At 33.8% G+C, this 22541-nt stretch overlaps 2 protein-coding genes and 1 long non-coding RNA gene across 3 annotated transcripts; 1 reads left to right on the top strand and 2 right to left on the bottom strand.

Moving 5' to 3' along the window:
- Positions 1–3010: 3010 nt before the first annotated feature.
- On the bottom strand, positions 3011–6422 carry LOC107694163 (ragulator complex protein LAMTOR4). The gene is made up of 4 exons (XM_016493770.1): positions 6226–6422; positions 5930–6010; positions 5272–5389; positions 3011–3466 (listed from the first exon to the last, which is right to left on the bottom strand). Exons 1-4 carry the CDS (start codon positions 6226–6228, stop codon positions 3369–3371), a joined length of 300 nt encoding a protein of 99 aa, XP_016349256.1. The 5' UTR covers positions 6229–6422; the 3' UTR covers positions 3011–3368.
- A 135-nt stretch (positions 6423–6557) lies between these two features.
- LOC107694161 (V-type proton ATPase subunit F) lies at positions 6558–7932 on the top strand. Its single transcript, XM_016493769.1, has 2 exons — positions 6558–6824; positions 7112–7932. The coding sequence occupies exons 1-2, from the start codon at positions 6667–6669 to the stop codon at positions 7311–7313; spliced, it is 360 nt and encodes a 119-aa protein (XP_016349255.1). The 5' UTR covers positions 6558–6666; the 3' UTR covers positions 7314–7932.
- Positions 7933–15825: 7893 nt separating this feature from the next.
- On the bottom strand, positions 15826–21205 carry LOC107694152 (uncharacterized). The gene is made up of 3 exons (XR_001634824.1): positions 21136–21205; positions 19049–19128; positions 15826–16142 (listed from the first exon to the last, which is right to left on the bottom strand). It is a non-coding gene; the product is annotated as an uncharacterized LOC107694152 (long non-coding RNA).
- Between the last annotated feature and the right edge of the window lie 1336 nt (positions 21206–22541).

Raw genomic sequence — 22541 nt, 5'->3', positions numbered from 1 at the left:
ATTTAAAATAAATCTTACAAGTGCATTACAAATCGGTTTTATATGCCAGATTATTCGATTTTTAAATATAATCTATAAAAATATGCATATAACAAATAAAAATCGAGCTGGGAAAATATATTGTCCATTGCTTTCACTTCTTTGTTTGTTGTGGTTAATGCTTAAACAGTGACTACCGCCATCTATAGTTAATGTAGAATAAAGCCCTATTCGCACGGGATTAGTATTATCTGGGGACCTTGTGTGATTTTGATTCTACCCCCCACATCTGAATTTCGTGTGGTGCATTCGCACGGGATAAGCGAAGCCTGTGATTTTACTCGAATTTACTGACTTGTCTCCCGGATACCCGGATGTCAAGGCTTTGAGAGTCCCGTTCTATGGTCCGGTTAAATGGATTTAAAAAAACATAAACTAATATAGTTTCGTGCCCTGTGTCATTTACATTTGACCAGGTTAAAATAATATCTCAAGCTTTATGCTTGATTTATTTGTAACGCATTAACCTCAAAACCTTTTCAGCTTTCTCTTTCTGCAAATTGTATTGTGTAGCGATATGACAGCACCCAGAATACTATCAAACACTCCAACGCAGCTCCATTCTTCGCGAAAGATGGATACAAAGGCGCACAGCAAACAAAAACCTCGAAAACTGATATACGACCCGCCAAATGCTGGCCGAATCACAGAGATGCCGATTCGCACGGGACTAATATTAAAACAGGACCTCGGTGTTTGGCGAAATATGGTAGGTCTTTTGCGGGGGAATTTTTACTCCCCAACTAAGCAAGCCAGAGGCGACAGCGGCAAGGAACCAAAACCTTGAAGGTCACCAGGTAATACTAATCCCGTGCGAGTAGGGTTTAAGACTGAAAAGAGTAGGCTACATCACTTTCAAAATCATTTAACAAAGTCATACCTTGACTTTTTTTTTTTTAAACAAATTTTGAAACCGTCGTGTGATTCATGTATTTTAAATATAAGTTGCTAACATGCTACGGCGTAAATCTACACTAAAACTGCCACAAAGATGTGAGTGTACAAGCTTGATAAATGGGACAACATTTGTAGTCCTTTAATAACGACTTGTTTAACAAAACAAAGCGACAACTAATAGGTTTTTCTTTGTTAAGAAATAATAAGATCCCTGAAACTAACATTTTTTTATCCGCACTCAGCTCTTCAATTTCCTCTTTCACTTCCATATGGGCCTAAAATTAAATTATGAAATAATCAAAAACCCATTGACACCTTGCAAACCTCTAGGTCTAGACTCTAGACTGAGTACGTTTCGCTTTTTCCTCTTCTTCTTTGTTTCGTTTAGGAGCGATTCGCAAAGTTAAAAGTGCACTTTTAACCGCCTCCTACTGTTACTGTAACTGTGTTTCCGTAAAATAATTCTGGAATATTTCACATCAGAGTACTCTTAAATTGTGTAAAAATAAATAAATAAAAAAAGAAAAGAAAACTACATGAAAATCTAATATCAATTTATGCAATTTTTAAAATATTTTTTTACACTATTTTTCTGTGGACAACCTTGCACTCTCGTGTGCCCTCTCAAAAACCCATGACACAGGCCATGTAAACTCTCTAAAACTTCAGGAGTGATGTGTTATAACGTCTGATACTTTCTAATAAACTGTGCACAGTGGCACTGTTTCGAAAAGCATCTCCCTTTGGTTTTATTCAGCTACAGGAGGTTGAACTGAGAGAGGCAGTGTTAGTGTTTGCTAACAAACAGGTCCTTCCCAATGCCATGACAGCGAGTGACCTGACAGACAAACTAGGCCTCTGGATTGGTTATCTAAAAAAACTATCAAACTATTAAGAACAGAGAATTGCTAAAAAGTGCTCGAGCAGAAATCAGATGCAAATAAATAACATGAGATGCCAGACGTGTGTTGCAGTACAGGACATGTCGAAATGCTCTTTGCTTGTTTCAACTTCATATTCAGGACTTTGTAATCGGTTCCTGTTCTAACGCACTTTTCTGTATTTTCCATCCCAATTTCTTCTCCTTTGTCACCCATTCCATATATTCTTTTTTTAAAGCTTCCTCATCTTATTAGTCATTTAACCCTGTATAGTATAAGTATGTTTTCCTATAAAACAAAGATGAAAGATGATGGTAAATATTGTATTTTTTTAGGGGTAGACAGGGATAAAAACATAAAGGAATTGTGAAACAATGAGTAAGATTAGTAATTTCCAAAATGACTCTCATAAAGCATATCATTCCAGACTACGAACAGGAAAACCAGTTTTCTTCTAGTGTATGAATGACTATTACATTTTAATATGCAGTAACAGTCATTCAGTCAAGATTATGACAGACAAAAGCACTCTTGTCAATTCAGTAAAATTTGTAATAGAAAAACTAATCTTGTTCTACATTATGCTCATGAGTGGAATAATTTAAACATTTATATATATATATTACTTTAAGAATTCAGGAATTCAGTATAAAATGTAAAAATAGTTTTTGACAGTATATTTTATTTGTTTAATTTTTTTTTTTTACTTTATGCATGATAAGACCATGACAGACATACAGTTTAAGCTCCAAAAAAAAAAGGTTATAGTACAATATTTTATTATTAAACATTTATTGTATGTATCCACAATTCAATGCTTATTTTCTACAACCAAAAAAGAAAGTAAAATATGCATAGTACTTTATTTAATATATTATTGTTAATGCAATTATTCAAAGATGCGATTTCAAGCCTGTTTGGAAATAGACTGCAAGATGCATTCAGTGCACTTAAATTTCTGCTTTCACAGATCCCAGGGAAAATAACTTCATATTATAACACCTTACTACAAGGTTTCACACTTTACGTTAAGACTGGAATATGAAATTTATAATGAAATTATAACACCCAGTGTAACATTGTTGAAGAAAAACTGCTTCCGTGGCTAATGCATGTGTTTGTATACATAATTCGAGTCTATTATAATTCCTGCATAAAAATAGGATGCGATAAGCAGGTCCTTAGGTCATGTATTTGTATGAGGAAATCATAGGTTAATGGACTGTATGGGTTAAATGTAAATACACACATATAATGAACTCCAGTAATACCTTAAATGTGACTACTCAAGCATAAATGGGGGCTATATTGATAGCATTTACTCCTGCATTAAAAGACATAAGGTAAATCCCTTAACCAGTTTGTAACATTATAATCATACAAGAAAAACACCTGACACCACCCCAAATCGGCGTAATAAAGTCTTTACAAAAGAAATTGATTGTGATTGTGCTAAACATCAGATAGTTGTAATGGCTGGGTCATTTCAATGTGAGGGCACCATTTTGAGCTTGTAATAATGGGTAAGTTCAGTCCATATTGTCCTCTTTACTACACAATAACAGGTTCCCGCTGGTTGTTCTGCCTTTTGACTACAAAAACTTTCTGTCCAGAGATGGTCACAGCATAAACGTAGTCTTCGAACATCACTGTAAACAAAAAACACAAAATAACATTAGGATATTTACTAAGTGATAGATTTAGGGCTGCAACAACTAATCGATCAAATCGATTATTATCGATAATGAAAATAATCGACAACGATCCTCGATATCGATTAGTCGGGTCTGCCCACAGTGCACGTCCAACTTCAGCCGGTCGTGTCAAATTACAGCACTGAATTACAAAATGCATCTAAAAATAGTGGAGGAAACAGAATGAGATGCTGCGGGAGAAGTACGTGAACCAAACTGCCCAAAACATGAGAATTATTTATTTTAAGCTTTAAACTAACTTAATGCATTAGCATATGGCTTGGCCTGTCAGGCAGTTTGACAGATGCGTGTGCGTCCTCAGGGCAAAAACTTTCAGTTTACGGTCATATGCTTAACTGTTAATGTCACAAATTCACGCAAGCATTTCCATTTTTGCATAAAGGCCCGCCCTGACAATCTGCGTTAAGTTTAAATCTGAATGAGCGCCGGCGCACGCGGACAGAGGGATACAATTAATATTCAGCGCAAAACATTCATTGTGCTGAAATATCTGCCGTTGAACGTTACATTTAGGTTTAAAAGTCAACATGTAGTGCACGCATTTTATGAGAGTAGGAATTGATAACAGCGTGTAATTGTCTGAATATAAATATCAGACGCTTCATAACCGTCTTTTTTAGGATAAAGAAATGACAGTAAGACGTGACTGTGATCAAAGTGAACGTGTGTTCCTGCAGAACATTACTCTTACATATTGGTTACCACTGAGTTTGTGATTTTATTTGTCTTTATTATCTTTATTATTATTATTTTAATTTTGAATGTAGAGATTTAAACTATATTCACTATACAGTGCTTCAATTTATTTTAAAAATATTTATGTAAGGTTTTTAACAAATTAGGTAAGGTTTGTGCCACTGCTACTCTAAACTAACTGTATTGGTGATTACCAAAATCATTTTTTAGCTTTCTGTATAAGTTAGTCCTCCAATTTGTGTAAGCTCTTTAGTAACAGTAGTAGGTTATTTCTAATGCTCTAATATGATTATTGCTGTTGTCTGTGAATGAAAGGCAGTATAGTGTTTTTCCAGATGCCCAATTACAGTGTAAAAGTGCCTAAACAATGGCAGCAAGAATGCAAGCTGTTATGAAAGGCATAGGAGGCTATTTTTGTTATTATGTGAATGAATACTATTTATTTGTTTCAGTTTGTTATTTGCCCAATAACATGATTTGCCCATGATTTGTTGACAGATTCCTAAAACATTTGTTTTCTCTTATGACAGGTGGTCTAATAAATTAAGCACTGTATGTTTTCATAGCATTCAGTTGGCACGTTCATTTGAAGGACATTGGACAGAATGTGGAATAGTGTTTTTTGTCAATAAAACAAACAAAAAAGAAAATTGGGCTTTTTAAAATCTGATTAATCGGGAAAAATAATCGGCCAACTAATCGATTATCAGAATAATCGTTAGTTGCAGCCCTAGATAGATTTACATAGATTTTTGAAAACAATTTACTGTAGTATAAAAATCCAGACACCATTGTTTTAATTACAATTAAGCAAGCATAATTTTGTTAATATAAAAAAAGTTGATATATATATATATATATATATACACACACATACACACACACTATAGTAATGACAGTTGAGGGGAAATTGTATAATAAAAATAATGCTAAATATATCATTTCTTAATTTTCTCTTGATATTAGGGTGAAATATTCTAAACAAACACATTTCTGACAGGCTTTAAGAGATTCATCTAGGTGAAAATATGCATGTTTCTTACCTGACATGCGTTTGAAAGGGGGCTCAGCTGTCCCATGCAATCTGAAACGACAAGCTGTTCTGACCATCTGCATGATCACTCCTGCTGTGAGCTCGTCATTCTCCAGCTCTCCTGCGGACTGTAACAGGACAGGATTTATCATCTGTATATCTATCCATCTATGAAGAGTTCAGAGGCAAAAGCCTCTAAGTGCCATCTGAAATTTTCTTCTAAAATGAGCATTTTTATCAGGCTCCTATATTTATATTCAGTTATTTCACTTTAATTGCATAGAAAAGGACCTAAACATTGCCATTAGAGTAAAATCACCAAACCTAAACATAAGAGCCTGATAAAAATGCTCATATTAGATGAAAATTTCAGACGGCACTTGGAGGCTTTTACATCTGAACTCATCACTCACTCACTCACTCACTCACTCACTCACACACACACACACACACACACACACACACACACACACACACACACACACACACACACACACTTGTATTTTTATTTGACATAAGTATATTATATTAAATGAATTGTTTGGACAATTCTATTGGAATTTCCTCTTCAGAACTCAAGATTCTTTTTCAACACATTTCATCTCATTATGTCAAGTGGTTGCAATATATAATGAACTTTACTGCATATTAAGTGTTTAATAACTTACCGCAAGTACACCTTCCTCACTAATAACCAAATACCCAATCTGATCGGGTATTCTCTCTAAACCTTGGGTCAGAGCGGTGGTCTGCAATTCAACACAAGACAATGCAGCAAATAAACATTAGCAGAGCTCATCTAGCTAATAGTTTCATATAGCCTACTGCTTTTTATCACATTATTTATAATCTGTATCACTTTTCCATACGCATGCGCACACCACATCAAAACCTTTTCATCCAAAGAAACATTAAGCTCGACAAATGCCCCCCAAAGTGAAAATGAAATGTAACTTTAACGTACCATTTTTAGGCAGTGCAGATGAATTTACACTGTTGTCTTCCTTCACGCCACGCCTCACGTGACTGACAACCAAGCGTCGCGTGTTTATAACGTCATATCACAAGGTCGATGGCTTTTCCTATCAATTTAACATCACTTAGGTTCTTATGCCACAACACGTGATAAAATCCGCAAAATGATTAGAATATGTTTTGTAGTTACAGAATTCTGCCAGTGTTTAGGCTGTTAACGCACTTAATCTGATTCAGGATCAGATTTCCTGTCATAATCACCACATTAACACGAGCAGCACAGACTCCAGATCAGCTGTCTACATAAAGCGCTTACGGTTTAGTCAAAGCGGAAGTGCAGTAGTCAGCTGATTAAAGCTTATGATCCAGCAGGACGGAAACATTTCATCCATTCTGTCTGTCATTTGAGCAAATATAAGCAAAAGCCAAAATGCCTGGACGGGGGAAATTAATCGCCGTTATAGGGGACGAAGACACATGTACCGGATTCCTCCTCGGAGGGATCGGAGAGCTGAACAAAAACCGAAAACCAAATTTCTTGGTGGTGGAAAAGGACACTAGCATCACAGAGATAGAGGAGACCTTCAAGTAAGAGACAGGATTTGAAACGTCTGAATGATTTAAGATCATATATTACAATACAAATAATTGTGAAATCATAAATATATGAAATCTTAAGGTTATATTAAGGCTTATCATTGTGATAACGTATCACACATAAATATGCAATATCTATCTATCTATTACTTTAGCATTTTATAGTTTTCAAATAATAAAATTTTTACTCAGAATAGAAGTTTGCATAATTTATAATACACTGTGTCATTTTTGTTACTTGAATTGTAACATCAGTTATATCTGTTCTTCATTTCCAGGAGTTTCCTGGCTCGCAGTGACATTGGCATCATCCTCATCAACCAGTTCATCGCAGAGATGATTCGTCATGCTATAGATGCCCACATGGAGTCAATCCCGGCCGTTCTGGAGATTCCTTCAAAAGAGCATCCTTATGACGCCTCCAAAGATTCCATCCTGAGACGGGCCAAGGGCATGTTTTCAGCAGAGGACTTCCGATAAGCCGATACCCCCGTGGGGTCACGGTCTGGCCTGCGCAGGTGTGAGAGTAAACGAGTTTTACTTCTTGATCTCATCCATCTTGTTGAAGCTGGAACCCGTATTATAAAGATTAAATAATGATGTGTTGTTAATGTGATGTTCTGTGATTTTTGCCATTCCCAAGTTTGAAGAAGAGGAAATTGTTTGTCAGTGCTCCTGATAATAATTGTATATAATATAATATCATTAATTATATTATATATAAAAATGGCAAAAAAAAAGGATATGTTATTTTACCCCTTGTGCAACAGACATTATATAGAACAAGAAATTAAGTTAAAAGAATTTATTATATTGTACTGTCTCTATACCTTTAATATTTAAGTTCTTTCATCTCAAAGCTGACAATATTGGACTGCAAAGCCACTGTTCCCCATTTAAATCGGTATCAAATAACTTAAAATGCTATCTGTAACTGTAATATGATCTGCTATAACTGCACATTTTGTCATTGTATTGGCTGTCACTTTGAGCACTGCAAAGAGCTTTAGGCTACATGATGTGATGTAATTAAATGTGTTAACTTATGTCTTCAGAACTGTAACTTGCAGTTTATTAAAAGAAATGGAGTCTGACACTCTTTTGCTTTTGTGTGATGAATATCTGATGTCTAAAAAATATATATTATTTTACATTAAATTAGTATACAATAACAAATATTTAAAAAGCCAAAAAGTACATCAAAATACTTATAATAAATATTAAACGATAATATTATACCACATGGATTAGAAGAAACCAAGGTGAAAAGTTCAATCAAGGTGAAATATATTTTGTTTGGCTTAATATAGTAAATACATGCTCTTGCAAAAAAGTAAGTTACATATTAGGATAATCAACCATGTGTAAAAACCACACGAGGTAAAAATCATAAGGAATGAGAAATGAACTGCTTTGGTGCTAGTTCCTGGAAATCATATTAGCACTGTGTTGTCACACACACGGAAGTCTAACTGAAACCTAAAAACTGATATATCTAAGTTTACTGTAGTTCAAAGAATGACCAAACACTGTGAGAGGGAGTGATTCATCTTTCTGTGGTTTCTTACACAATTACTATCAGCTCCCAAATGTTTTCAGAACATTGATAAGGTCCCATCACTCTTCTGTCCCTGTCTCATTCAAGGACAAAACGTACTCCGGCTTGTGGGAATCACACACAACTCCCTAAAAGATGAAAGAGCTTTTGAATGGTCAGGGAATTGTATATAAGCTTAAATCAGCTCGGATCTGCTTCATTCACATTCACTGTGTTGTTCAGTAAGTCAGTGCTGGTGATGAACATCATGATTCTTGTCTGGACTCTCAGCTTTCTGATCCTCAGCTACACTCTTGGGTTTCCCATGCTTAATAGTACAAGGTAAGATATTTTCATGCATACCTATGAGTTAATGTGTATTTTTCCACAAAAATAAATGTAAATGTATTCTTTTCAACAGTGTATCTCACATGGAGACTTTTCCAAATGTTACAGAGAGCAACTCCACAGAGTATATTAACACCAATCTGACGAACAGGTATAGAAAATTTGGAATCCCATAGAGTCCAACAGAATGCTAAAACAATTCTCTCATCTAACCCAAATGTCTTGGCTTTTCCTATGTATCTGAAATTAGGATACGAAAAAGACCTTCCGCGTAAGTCATGCATTTATACATTTTTTTTAAATAATGCATGCAATACAAATATATTATATTATATTATATTATATATTTGTATGTGATAATGGGTAAACCTTTAACTGGTAGCTCATATAACAATAGTTTTCCTTGTATTTAAAAAAGAAAGTGTGTTAGTTAAAGGTGTTAACATTTGCATTTAAAATAATGGAATCATTCTTTACATATAGTAGTGTATTAATTAGTTCATTAATGCATGCTGCCCTTCTGACATAGCATAAAGACAAATTGCACAAAGAATGCTTGTTTTGTTCATTATCACATCGATAATTATATTGTGTTTTTGGCCTCTGTTAGACCACACTAATCTAAAATGGCAAATTAAAATGGATGCATTCATGACAGCTTTCATTAATCGCTTTCACACAGAAATCAAATCTTAAATGACTAGTGAAATGTCACCATAAAGAAGAACAAATGACTTCCTGTCTCGTTATTCCCGTGTCATTCTCTGCATCACCTTCATTCTTTTTGACACATACCAGATGCATGACTCGTATTACAGCAAATGGCCTTTAAATAATTTCCTTACTGACAAAAGGACAGAATATTCCATTTTAAATTCTCATTCAGTATTTCTTGGTGCCTGAAATTCTCTCTCTTTTCAGCCGAAGGGGTTGTTTTCTGTCCACTTGCTCCTTGTGGAACCTGGGGTCAAAGCTACAGGCTGGTAATGAGATTGCTGGGGACATGACCAGTGATCCAATGGGAATTGGCAAGAAGTGAAGCATGATCCCGAGTGATCAAAGATCCAGTGGTGTTTTGACTGACTATAAGAGGAAGTTGCACTAATGCAATACAGTGAAGTGATGTGCTTCGATATCTTAGGCTTGCTGTAATATTCTGTGAAAACAGGATTTATCTAAGCATGTTGTGTTTAGTATATGAATATGGTAAAAAGAAAATAATAATATTTCTATGAAATATGAGATATTTCTGTAAAAAAGTGCCAAGTGATTTTTCTGTACTAAAACATTTTTTTATATTACAAGTTGGCTCAAAAACACATATTACAATACAGAAATGCAACAATATAGCATGGAATACTCATTGTTATGTATGTTGTATAATAAATCAGGAAATATGTAGGCCTAAATTCAGTAAACTTTCAGTGTCACTTTTAACTTCATCGAGTTCTTGTTCTTGTTTCTGTGTTTCCTTCAGTTTAGTTCCTGTTTCCTTAATTACTAATTATATGTGTATAAGTACTCCTGTTTTTTTTTTCATTTTGCAGTTGGTTATTGTGTGGTTTGAGTATGTGTTCCTGCGTATTGTGGATTAAAGACTATTTAGATTAAATGTCTTTGTCTTTCGTTTTGGATTGCAAAACCATATGACAAATCCATAAGTGAAAACATATGTGCTAAGTTTTATTCATGCATGTTAATAGGAAGCTGATTAATTTGTTGATTTGTTTTAACCTATAGTGTCTTTCCTTTATTTTCTTAAGGAACATGTATTTTATTGACATGTTTTTTTTCTAAATATTTGTTATTAATAATGAATTTACACAATATTTCAACTCAGCTCAGAAAAAAAGAAACATCCTCTCACATTCAACAGCTTTTATTTCCAGCAAATTACTTAACATGCATAAATATAAACATAAAAAGTTAAACAACTGAGACATAAAAAACAGTTTACTCTTGTTTCACAGGTGCATATGCAATGATTGCTTATGGTTCATTGAACAAGCATGAAAAAAAAAACGTTATTTAAACCCTTGCCAATAAAGATCTGTAAAGCTTATTTGGATTTTACAAGATTACTTTAGTACAGTACAGTACCCCACACACCTCTAAGCTCATAATAATGGGTCGCAGAAGCTAACACATTCCTCATTGAATCTGTAAATAACTATAAATTATAACTGGACATCTAATTGTAATACTGTATAATGTGCTATAAATGCACTTTTTGTCATTGTCATCTGTTGTCTAAAAGGTTCAACCTTTCGAAGCTGTTTTCAAATATCATCTAATTTTTTGATTATGTGAAGTAACATTATGTTATGTCCAGTAATCATTGGAGATATATGAGAACTGATTATGAAAACATCACATCCCCAGTGCTGTAAAAAGGGTCATTCATATATAAAAGGCTATTGAAACTCATACAATCTCATGTATCTACAGCCCTGAAATAACTGATAATAGATCAATTAAGCCAGTTATAGCTTGGTTTGATATTAACAAAAGATATGGCTGACACAATGTTCTTTCTCAATATAAAATGTTAAAAACAAACTTTGTTGATAGAGCTGTTAAGTAAAAGAATATCTACACACACTTCAGACAAAAATCAGACATTTTCCCATGATTATTGTCCAACATTGTGACATTTGGGATTGATTTATTTGTGGTAAATGATTGTCTCTGTTTATACTACAAAACATTGATAAGGTCTCATCAATCGTCTCTGTCTGTCTTTTAAATGTGTGTCCCTGTCTTATTCAAGGACTGTAATGTTGGTGTTGAAACAAGTTCAAATTCTCAAATTCTCATTGTAAATGTGATGCTGCAGTCTTTGGTAATATTCTTAATATTTAAATGATTCTTGATTTGAATTAGTTTCTTTCTTTCTTTCTTTCTTTCTTTTTTAAAGTAAACCAATGTCACAATGCTTAAAATATAAAATACTTTTGTGCCTATTTTATCTTTTTTTTTTTTTGTAAAGATTTTTTGACATGTACAACATTGTCTCACATTCTCAGACTGACAAAGTACCCAGATGCACGTTTGTTTACTTATATTATTTCATGCTGAATCATTACACCAACATGCGATTAAAGAATTCAACATACTAAATAATTCTGAGTGCATCCCAATGATATTAAAACACATTTTTGTGGTTTGGATGTTTGTTATGCTTTTAATATTGACCTGTTTTTGTTTGTTTGTTTCTTTTTAGATCAATTGATGAGTTAATCAACTGAGAATTTATAATTAACATTATAACATCCAAATATGAATTTGCCTGTTCATAAACGCGTTAATGAGTAGCCCAATTTTTTCTAGGAATAACTATGGCATCCAAACTGTAAGCTAATATTCATCTGTACTTCACAGGGGCTCAGGTCCAGGATGCTTTTTGGCTACCTGTGCCACACAAAATCTGGTCCACAGGATGCAGACTGGGGATGAGAAAGCAGGGGAGAGCGCAAGTGATGCATGGGGGCCTGGGAAAAAATAAGATATGTATAGGACAATAAAGGTTACTTTTATTTGATTGCTTTTATGACACATTTACTTGTAAGATATCTTTCCATTGAGTCTTGCTTATGCAAATGAAAAATAAAATCATTTATTTTACCATACATTTATTCCTTTCTTTATTTTGATGAAGAAACATACAAAACTCACATAGTTTCATAAATGTTTCAGTTACTCACAGTGTCAACAGTAGGAAATAAAAAGATTGTGGGGGAGATAAATAAATAAACACTTCTGATAACTGGAGATCAGCCTTTGACGGCTCCGTGGTTTAATTTTGGCCCCAAAACAAACACATTACAACACCCAAATGCATTGTTGTCCATGTTTGCACACAAATTGTATATTCAATCAGGAAGTATGTACAGTAGGTACACCTTCTCCTGTCTAACAGAGAGCCTCAGCTGCAGGCCTCAGTAGCCCAAAAAGGAAGAAACCCCTAATTTACAATTTCTTCCTGCTCCCTCTCCCACATCTTATTAAGAATAAAAAGAAATGTCTGCCTTTGTTGAATCCCTGTCTTGTGGACCTTTTACATTAAATACCATTGAAACTCCGAAAAACTGATGTATCTACAGCCCTGAAACAACTGATGATAGATAAATTAAGCCAGTTATGTAGCGTGGTTTGACTTTAACAAAAAATAGGCTGTCCATGGACCTAATGTTCCTTATCAATATACAACGTTAAAAACAAACTTTGTTGATAGACCTTTTAAGTAAACTGAAACCGAATATCCACACACACTTCAGACAAAAATCAGACGTGTTCCCATGATTATTGTCCAACATTGTGACTCTTGGAATTGATTTATTTAATATTTATTATACGTGGTGACTTATTTTCTCTCTTTATACTGCAAAACATTGATAAGGTCTCATCAATCCCTGTCTGTCTTTTAAATGTTTGTCCCTGTCTTATTCGAGGACAAAACCAACTCCTGCCTGTGGGAATCACACACATGTACAGATGCCTAACATATTTAAAGAGCTTTTGAATCCTCAGAGAATTAAAAATATATCTGCTTTGTTCACATTCACTCTGCTGGACAGCATGTTTCTTGTCTGGACTCTCAGCTCTCTCATCCTCAGCTATGCTCTTGGGTTTCCCTTTCTTAATAGCACAAGGTAAGATAATTTCAAGCATATTTGAAACATTGTCCACAAAAATGACGATATTACTTCACACTTGTGATGCATTCATTTTCAGCAGTGGATCCCATATGGAGACTTTTCTCAATGTCACAGAGGGGAACTTCACAGAGTATAATAAGAGCAATCAGACAAGGTATATATATACACACACACATGCTTAATGATGATTAAATAAAACAGCGTGAATGATGTTGACAGACTGGGGTGGGAAAGCAATAGTCACATACTTTGGATGCGAATATGCATGTTGGGCTCTTTTGTTTAACTTAAATCAGGTAAGAAAAAGTTCTTCATTTATTCATAAAACATTATGAAATCTACTCTGTCACTGTTATCATTAGGCTAACATTTATAGTTATTTACTGCTGTTCATCAGAAAAAAAGTATGCATTTTACATATTGATAAATATTTTTTTTCATACTGAAACTTTCCAAGATAAATGCTCTTTCTTGTCACTAATAATTTGCCTTTTCTGACAGACATGAATTACAACAAGAAAATAATCTTATTAAAGTCATGTAAGTCCTTTTCTTTTTAAATTCTCTCCATTGGAATTGCTTTTTTTAAATAATGCATGTGCTGCTTATGACATGTCAGACAAACCTCTATGCATCCTGGGTCATTCGCTACCTCTCTTTGTTGACACACACAAACAACAGTGTCACGTCTTTGTTTATTGCCTACTTATAGTTCACATTTGTTAATAAAAAACTGCACTTGGGTTCACTTCAGCATGCCCTCAGTGGACTTTTATGACAAACAGCTTGTTCAGTCACAATTCAAACTTTAGCAAATGGCTTTTAAATGATTAAAGGACAGAAGCCCATGTTAGCCTCTGGAATAAACCTTTTTTCTTTTGTCATTTCATCCATTTGGTTTGTCCTCTGGCAACTTGTTCCTTGTGGAACCTGGGGTCTTGCCTACAGATTAGAGATGAGGTCGCTGGAGATTCAGCTAGAGATCCAATGGGAAATGGCAAGAAATGAAGGTCTTTCCTTTATTTTCTTAAGGAACATGTATTTTATTGACGTTTTTTTTCTAAATATTTGTTATTAATAATGAATTTACACAATATTTCAACTCAGCTCAGAAAAAAAGAAACATCCTCTCACATTCAACAGCTTTTATTTCCAGCAAATTACTTAACATGCATAAATATAAACATAAAAAGTTAAACAACTGAGACATAAAAAACAGTTTACTCTTGTTTCACAGGTGCATATGCAATAATTGCTTATGGTTCATTGAACAAGCATGAAAAAAAAAACGTTATTTAAACCCTTGCCAATAAAGATCTGTAAAGCTTATTTGGATTTTACAAGATTACTTTAGTACAGTACAGTACCCCACACACCTCTAAGCTCATAATAATGGGTCGCAGAAGCTAACACATTCCTCATTGAATCTGTAAATAACTATAAATTATAACTGGACATCTAATTGTAATACTGTATAATGTGCTATAAATGCACTTTTTGTCATTGTCATCTGTTGTCTAAAAGGTTCAACCTTTCGAAGCTGTTTTCAAATATCATCTAATTTTTTGATTATGTGAAGTAACATTATGTTATGTCCAGTAATCATTGGAGATATATGAGAACTGATTATGAAAACATCACATCCCCAGTGCTGTAAAAAGGGTCATTCATATATAAAAGGCTATTGAAACTCATACAATCTCATGTATCTACAGCCCTGAAATAACTGATAATAGATCAATTAAGCCAGTTATAGCTTGGTTTGATATTAACAAAAGATATGGCTGACACAATGTTCTTTCTCAATATAAAATGTTAAAAACAAACTTTGTTGATAGAGCTGTTAAGTAAAAGAATATCTACACACACTTCAGACAAAAATCAGACATTTTCCCATGATTATTGTCCAACATTGTGACATTTGGGATTGATTTATTTGTGGTAAATGATTGTCTCTGTTTATACTACAAAACATTGATAAGGTCTCATCAATCGTCTCTGTCTGTCTTTTAAATGTGTGTCCCTGTCTTATTCAAGGACTGTAATGTTGGTGTTGAAACAAGTTCAAATTCTCAAATTCTCATTGTAAATGTGATGCTGCAGTCTTTGGTAATATTCTTAATATTTAAATGATTCTTGATTTGAATTAGTTTCTTTCTTTCTTTCTTTCTTTCTTTCTTTCTTTTTTAAAGTAAACCAATGTCACAATGCTTAAAATATAAAATACTTTTGTGCCTATTTTATCTTTTTTTTTTTTTGTAAAGATTTTTTGACATGTACAACATTGTCTCACATTCTCAGACTGACAAAGTACCCAGATGCACGTTTGTTTACTTATATTATTTCATGCTGAATCATTACACCAACATGCGATTAAAGAATTCAACATACTAAATAATTCTGAGTGCATCCCAATGATATTAAAACACATTTTTGTGGTTTGGATGTTTGTTATGCTTTTAATATTGACCTGTTTTTGTTTGTTTGTTTCTTTTTAGATCAATTGATGAGTTAATCAACTGAGAATTTATAATTAACATTATAACATCCAAATATGAATTTGCCTGTTCATAAACGCGTTAATGAGTAGCCCAATTTTTTCTAGGAATAACTATGGCATCCAAACTGTAAGCTAATATTCATCTGTACTTCACAGGGGCTCAGGTCCAGGATGCTTTTTGGCTACCTGTGCCACACAAAATCTGGTCCACAGGATGCAGACTGGGGATGAGAAAGCAGGGGAGAGCGCAAGTGATGCATGGGGGCCTGGGAAAAAATAAGATATGTATAGGACAATAAAGGTTACTTTTATTTGATTGCTTTTATGACACATTTACTTGTAAGATATCTTTCCATTGAGTCTTGCTTATGCAAATGAAAAATAAAATCATTTATTTTACCATACATTTATTCCTTTCTTTATTTTGATGAAGAAACATACAAAACTCACATAGTTTCATAAATGTTTCAGTTACTCACAGTGTCAACAGTAGGAAATAAAAAGATTGTGGGGGAGATAAATAAATAAACACTTCTGATAACTGGAGATCAGCCTTTGACGGCTCCGTGGTTTAATTTTGGCCCCAAAACAAACACATTACAACACCCAAATGCATTGTTGTCCATGTTTGCACACAAATTGTATATTCAATCAGGAAGTATGTACAGTAGGTACACCTTCTCCTGTCTAACAGAGAGCCTCAGCTGCAGGCCTCAGTAGCCCAAAAAGGAAGAAACCCCTAATTTACAATTTCTTCCTGCTCCCTCTCCCACATCTTATTAAGAATAAAAAGAAATGTCTGCCTTTGTTGAATCCCTGTCTTGTGGACCTTTTACATTAAATACCATTGAAACTCCGAAAAACTGATGTATCTACAGCCCTGAAACAACTGATGATAGATAAATTAAGCCAGTTATGTAGCGTGGTTTGACTTTAACAAAAAATAGGCTGTCCATGGACCTAATGTTCCTTATCAATATACAACGTTAAAAACAAACTTTGTTGATAGACCTTTTAAGTAAACTGAAACCGAATATCCACACACACTTCAGACAAAAATCAGACGTGTTCCCATGATTATTGTCCAACATTGTGACTCTTGGAATTGATTTATTTAATATTTATTATACGTGGTGACTTATTTTCTCTCTTTATACTGCAAAACATTGATAAGGTCTCATCAATCCCTGTCTGTCTTTTAAATGTTTGTCCCTGTCTTATTCGAGGACAAAACCAACTCCTGCCTGTGGGAATCACACACATGTACAGATGCCTAACATATTTAAAGAGCTTTTGAATCCTCAGAGAATTAAAAATATATCTGCTTTGTTCACATTCACTCTGCTGGACAGCATGTTTCTTGTCTGGACTCTCAGCTCTCTCATCCTCAGCTATGCTCTTGGGTTTCCCTTTCTTAATAGCACAAGGTAAGATAATTTCAAGCATATTTGAAACATTGTCCACAAAAATGACGATATTACTTCACACTTGTGATGCATTCATTTTCAGCAGTGGATCCCATATGGAGACTTTTCTCAATGTCACAGAGGGGAACTTCACAGAGTATAATAAGAGCAATCAGACAAGGTATATATATACACACACACATGCTTAATGATGATTAAATAAAACAGCGTGAATGATGTTGACAGACTGGGGTGGGAAAGCAATAGTCACATACTTTGGATGCGAATATGCATGTTGGGCTCTTTTGTTTAACTTAAATCAGGTAAGAAAAAGTTCTTCATTTATTCATAAAACATTATGAAATCTACTCTGTCACTGTTATCATTAGGCTAACATTTATAGTTATTTACTGCTGTTCATCAGAAAAAAAGTATGCATTTTACATATTGATAAATATTTTTTTTCATACTGAAACTTTCCAAGATAAATGCTCTTTCTTGTCACTAATAATTTGCCTTTTCTGACAGACATGAATTACAACAAGAAAATAATCTTATTAAAGTCATGTAAGTCCTTTTCTTTTTAAATTCTCTCCATTGGAATTGCTTTTTTTAAATAATGCATGTGCTGCTTATGACATGTCAGACAAACCTCTATGCATCCTGGGTCATTCGCTACCTCTCTTTGTTGACACACACAAACAACAGTGTCACGTCTTTGTTTATTGCCTACTTATAGTTCACATTTGTTAATAAAAAACTGCACTTGGGTTCACTTCAGCATGCCCTCAGTGGACTTTTATGACAAACAGCTTGTTCAGTCACAATTCAAACTTTAGCAAATGGCTTTTAAATGATTAAAGGACAGAAGCCCATGTTAGCCTCTGGAATAAACCTTTTTTCTTTTGTCATTTCATCCATTTGGTTTGTCCTCTGGCAACTTGTTCCTTGTGGAACCTGGGGTTTTCCCTACAGATTAGAGATGAGGTCGCTGGAGATTCAGCTAGAGATCCAATGGGAAATGGCAAGAAATGAAGGAAGATGTAAAAGAAAATTAGCATGATCCTGAATGAGAGAATCCCAGTGCATTCTTTATAGTTTTGCTGCATTATGAAAACAGGAATGATTTTGGCATGTTTGGATCAAAATATGCTTGGGCTTATGGTGATAAATATCTGGGCTTTTGGTGATCTTTTTATAATAAATAACTCTTGAACTGAACCAGTGTTTTAAGTGAATGGATTTGTCTTAAAATGTAATGACACTTGTGTGTCTTTTCTTTTTAGCATTTTATGCAAAGATTTTTTACATACATCACACAACATCACATTCTAAGACTGCAAATAAAGTACCCAGAAACAAAACCCAGCTTTTGTTTACTTGTATTATTTCATGCTAAATCATTGGAACAACATTTAACCAAAACATTTAAACAAAGCATTGTAAGTCTATCTAAATGATACCAAGTCACGTATTTGTGTGTCCTAATTTGTCTATTTGGTTATGTTGTTTGTTATACAGATGTGCTAGTAGTATTGAACTTTTTTTCTGTTTGTTTCTTTCTTTCTTTTTAGGCAGAGTTTTGACATACCCAAATGGTGAGAAATTATAATTAGCACTATTGAATTTGACCTATTTATGAACGAGTTAATCACATTCACATGAGTAGCTCAGTTTCTTCTAGGAAAAACTATATGGCATCCAAATGTAAGCTAATATTCATCTGTACTTCACAGGGCAAGAGATCCAGGATGTCCTTTGGCTACCTGTGCCACCCAAAATCTGGTCGACCGCATGCAGACTGGGGATGAGAAGGCAGGGAAGAGCGCAAGTGACCCATGGGGGCCTGGGAAAAAATAAGAGATGAAGAGGAGAAAGAGGGTTACTTATTTGATTGTTTTCAGACACGTTTATTTGTCAAATGTCTTTGAGCCTTGGTAACTTTTATTATACATTTTATTATTCATGCAAAAAGAGCAACTATAGAAATATGGTTTCAACACATTGTTAATGTCATCTCTCCACACTAACGAAGAATAAAACCATTCTTATTTCCATCCACTGACTCCTTTTCTTTCATTTGAAGATAAAATATTATCAAAATATAACAAATATGTTGCCTGTTTTATCATACATAAAAACAGGACTAAAAATAACTGGCAAAAAATGAACCCAGTAACCCAATATAGGTTTCATTAACAACTACAACCCACTAAGTATACCTCAAAATCTGTCATACATACAGTTGATATATTTTCAGAAGTATGCCAGTTACTTATAGTGCGTGGCAAGAGTGACAAGTCTGTAAGGAACTAAAGAAAGTGGGCATAATAATTGTGTAACTGAAACTTTTATTTTATATGCAAACTGAATGAAAATATATAAAACAAATTATTTGTATGTATGTATGTATTATGCATGGTGATTTATTTTCTCTCTTTATGAGAGAAACATTGATAAGGTCTCATCAGTTGTCTCTGTCTGTCTTTTAAATGTTTGTCCCTGTCTTATTCAAGGACAAAACGAACTTCTACCTGTGGGAACCACACACATATACAGATCATTAAAAGACTAATGTGCTTTTGCATAGTCAGGGAATTGTATATAAGCTTAAATCAGCTCGGATCTGCTTCATTCACATTCACTGTGTTGTTCAGTAAGTCAGTGCTGGTGATGAACATCATGTTTCTTGTCTGGACTCTCAGCTCTCTCATCCTCAGCTATGCTCTTGGGTTCCCCTTTCTTAATAGCACAAGGTAAGATACTTTCAAGCATATTTGAAACACTGTCCATAAAAATGACCACATTCTACTTCATAACTGTGATATATTTGTTTTCAGCCATGGATCTTACATGTTTCCCAATGTCACAGAGAGGAACATCACAGGGTATAATAATAATACCAATCAGACCAGGTATATACACGCACGTGTTTGACAGAACAGAAACTGTGTGAATGATGGGTTTTGCTGGGAAAGAAATACTTACTTCGACCTTAGTAAAATGGCCAAAACTTGCCCATTTTACACATTTTTGGCAGTTGTTTACGTAAGTTCTTAAATGATTGTTTAAAACGGTATAAAGGATAATTTTTTCGCTCTGATAGGCTTTTCATAGTGTTTTTGTGTTTATACAGAATTTCTTAATATAAGCAGGTTTATATGTGTGTGTGTTTGTGTAATAAAACAGAATTCTAGGTTTATAATAATAAAATAGCACTTCTTTTCTCGTTGAGAGAGTATAACAACATTCAAACAATTTTCTTATACATATATTCCTAATAGCTTTTCTTTTTTTACAGTCACCGATTCCAGTCAGAACAGTTTCCCGCGTAAGTCTTTTCCTTTTCAAATTCTCTTTATTGGAATTCCTAATTTGCTGAGTAATGCCAATGACACTTATGACATGCCAAACAAACCTCTACGCATCCTGTGTCATTCTCTGTCTTTAAGCTGCTCTCTCTCTTTTTGATATCGGACAACAGCTTGTTCAATCACAATTCAAACTCTAGCAAATATCTTTCAAATGATTAAGAACTAAAAGTCAGAAACCCATAATAGCCTCTGGAATTATAAGCTTGTTTTCCTTTGTCATTTCAGCCTAACAAATCATATACACATATTATCATGTTTTTGTGTATAGATTTATGTGGATAGTTTGTTTTTAGGTGGTGTTGACTTGTTTTTGACTATGAATTTCAGTCGGTTTATGAAATGTGCATGAGTACAATAAGTTTAAGCAAACAAGATTCTCTGTAGCCCAATTTCTTCTAGGAAAAACTATGACATCCAAATGTAAGCTAATATTCATCTGTACTTCACAGGGCAAGAGATCCAGGATGTCCTTTGGCTACCTGTGCCACCCAAAATCTGGTCCACATAATGCAGACTGGGGATGAGAAGGCAGGGAAGAGCGCAAGTGACCCATGGGGGCCTGGGAAAAAATAAGAGATGAAGAGGAGAAAGAGGGTTACTTTTATTTGATTGCTTTCATGTAATTTTAAAATGTCTTTACTTTGAACCTTGCTTTGATTCAAAAGCGCTAACTTTCATTACACATTTTATTATTTATGCGAGCAAATAAAGAAAGGTGTTATCAACACTTTGCTAATGTCATCTCACCAATGAAGAATAAAATCCTTTTTATTACTATCCATAGACTCCTTTTCTTTCTTTCTATTTTTGTTTTATCATATGTAAAAAAAAAAAAAAAGAATCTAAAAATAAATAGTCGTTTTTGTATATAACAGGAAAGGTATCCATGCAAATAAATGTTCAGCAAAATGTATGAATTAAATCTGTCAAACATAACTAGGCATCATATTTTCATAAATATATCAGTTACTCACTGTAAAACATGTCACTCCCAGTACAGTGAAAAAAAAAAAACTGGTCTAGGATTTACTTTGAAACAATCTACACTTTAGAAATAGCTTGAAACTTTCACAAATAAATACAAAGAAACGGCAAGCAACACACTGAATTGAACACAGAACTAGAAAGACTTAAATAGTATTTTCTTGTAAAACATACTCCAATAATCTTTGTTTCATTTACAGGAAAGGAACGAAAGATTGTGGCAAAATACATTTCTAACTGCAACTGCATGAGATTACCAAAAGAGGGCCCCATAATATTAGAAGCATGTCTGTGCAACTGTGAAGGTGTCCTAATGGGCTCATCATGAGAAATTAATTAAGATGTAAAACAATAAACCTCATTTTATTATTGAACAGTGTATTAAATACAACTTTATTTCTCATATTTCCACCTATATTTATTGTAAATATTCTGCTCAATTTTATATTTTATACTTGATTTTATATTTTATACTTGAGTTTATATCTCACATTTGCATCTCAAAAATGCAGCATTATGTCTCCTTAGTCCTAACTGCAATTTTATATCTCACAAATGTGATAAAAAAAAATCCCCAATATGACAATTTACAGTTGCGACTTTACTGTTTGAAATCACAACTCCCCCACCCCTCAGAATTATGTCTTTATTTTTATTGGGATTGTCACTTGTATTTTACATGTTGTGGAACATTTAACATATTTAAATATTATTTGAGCAAGCTTCTAAAAAAGAAACATGGTCTATAATCAAAATATTGTTATACCACCCTCAAAAACAAAACAGCTTATACAATACAATATCATGTATGGGCATATATATATATCAGTCACATAAAAATATTTTGATAATGCACATTTAATCTAACAATGCAATTTTAATTCGAGACTTTAATTTTTTT

The sequence above is a fragment of the Sinocyclocheilus anshuiensis genome, unplaced genomic scaffold (assembly GCF_001515605.1).
Source record: "Sinocyclocheilus anshuiensis isolate Anshui unplaced genomic scaffold, SAMN03320099.WGS_v1.1 scaffold1003, whole genome shotgun sequence".
Taxonomy (NCBI): domain Eukaryota; kingdom Metazoa; phylum Chordata; class Actinopteri; order Cypriniformes; family Cyprinidae; genus Sinocyclocheilus; species Sinocyclocheilus anshuiensis.
Note: the sequence above shows the minus strand (reverse complement) of the source record. Positions and strands in the feature narration are given on the sequence as shown.

What these genes read in the sequence shown, in the direction of transcription:
- LOC107694161 (XM_016493769.1), top strand. Translation starts at nt 6,667, where the DNA reads ATGCCTGGACGGGGGAAATTAATCGCCGTTATAGGGGACGAAGACACA. An exon ending in GAGATAGAGGAGACCTTCAA is followed by an intron (nt 6,825 to 7,111) that starts GTAAGAGACAGG and finishes CTTCATTTCCAG; the next exon opens with GAGTTTCCTGGCTCGCAGTG.
- LOC107694163 (XM_016493770.1), bottom strand. An exon ending in GTGAGGAAGGTGTACTTGCG is followed by an intron (nt 5,390 to 5,929) that starts GTAAGTTATTAA and finishes GTCCTGTTACAG; the next exon opens with TCCGCAGGAGAGCTGGAGAA. An exon ending in CCCTTTCAAACGCATGTCAG is followed by an intron (nt 3,467 to 5,271) that starts GTAAGAAACATG and finishes TTTTGTTTACAG; the next exon opens with TGATGTTCGAAGACTACGTT.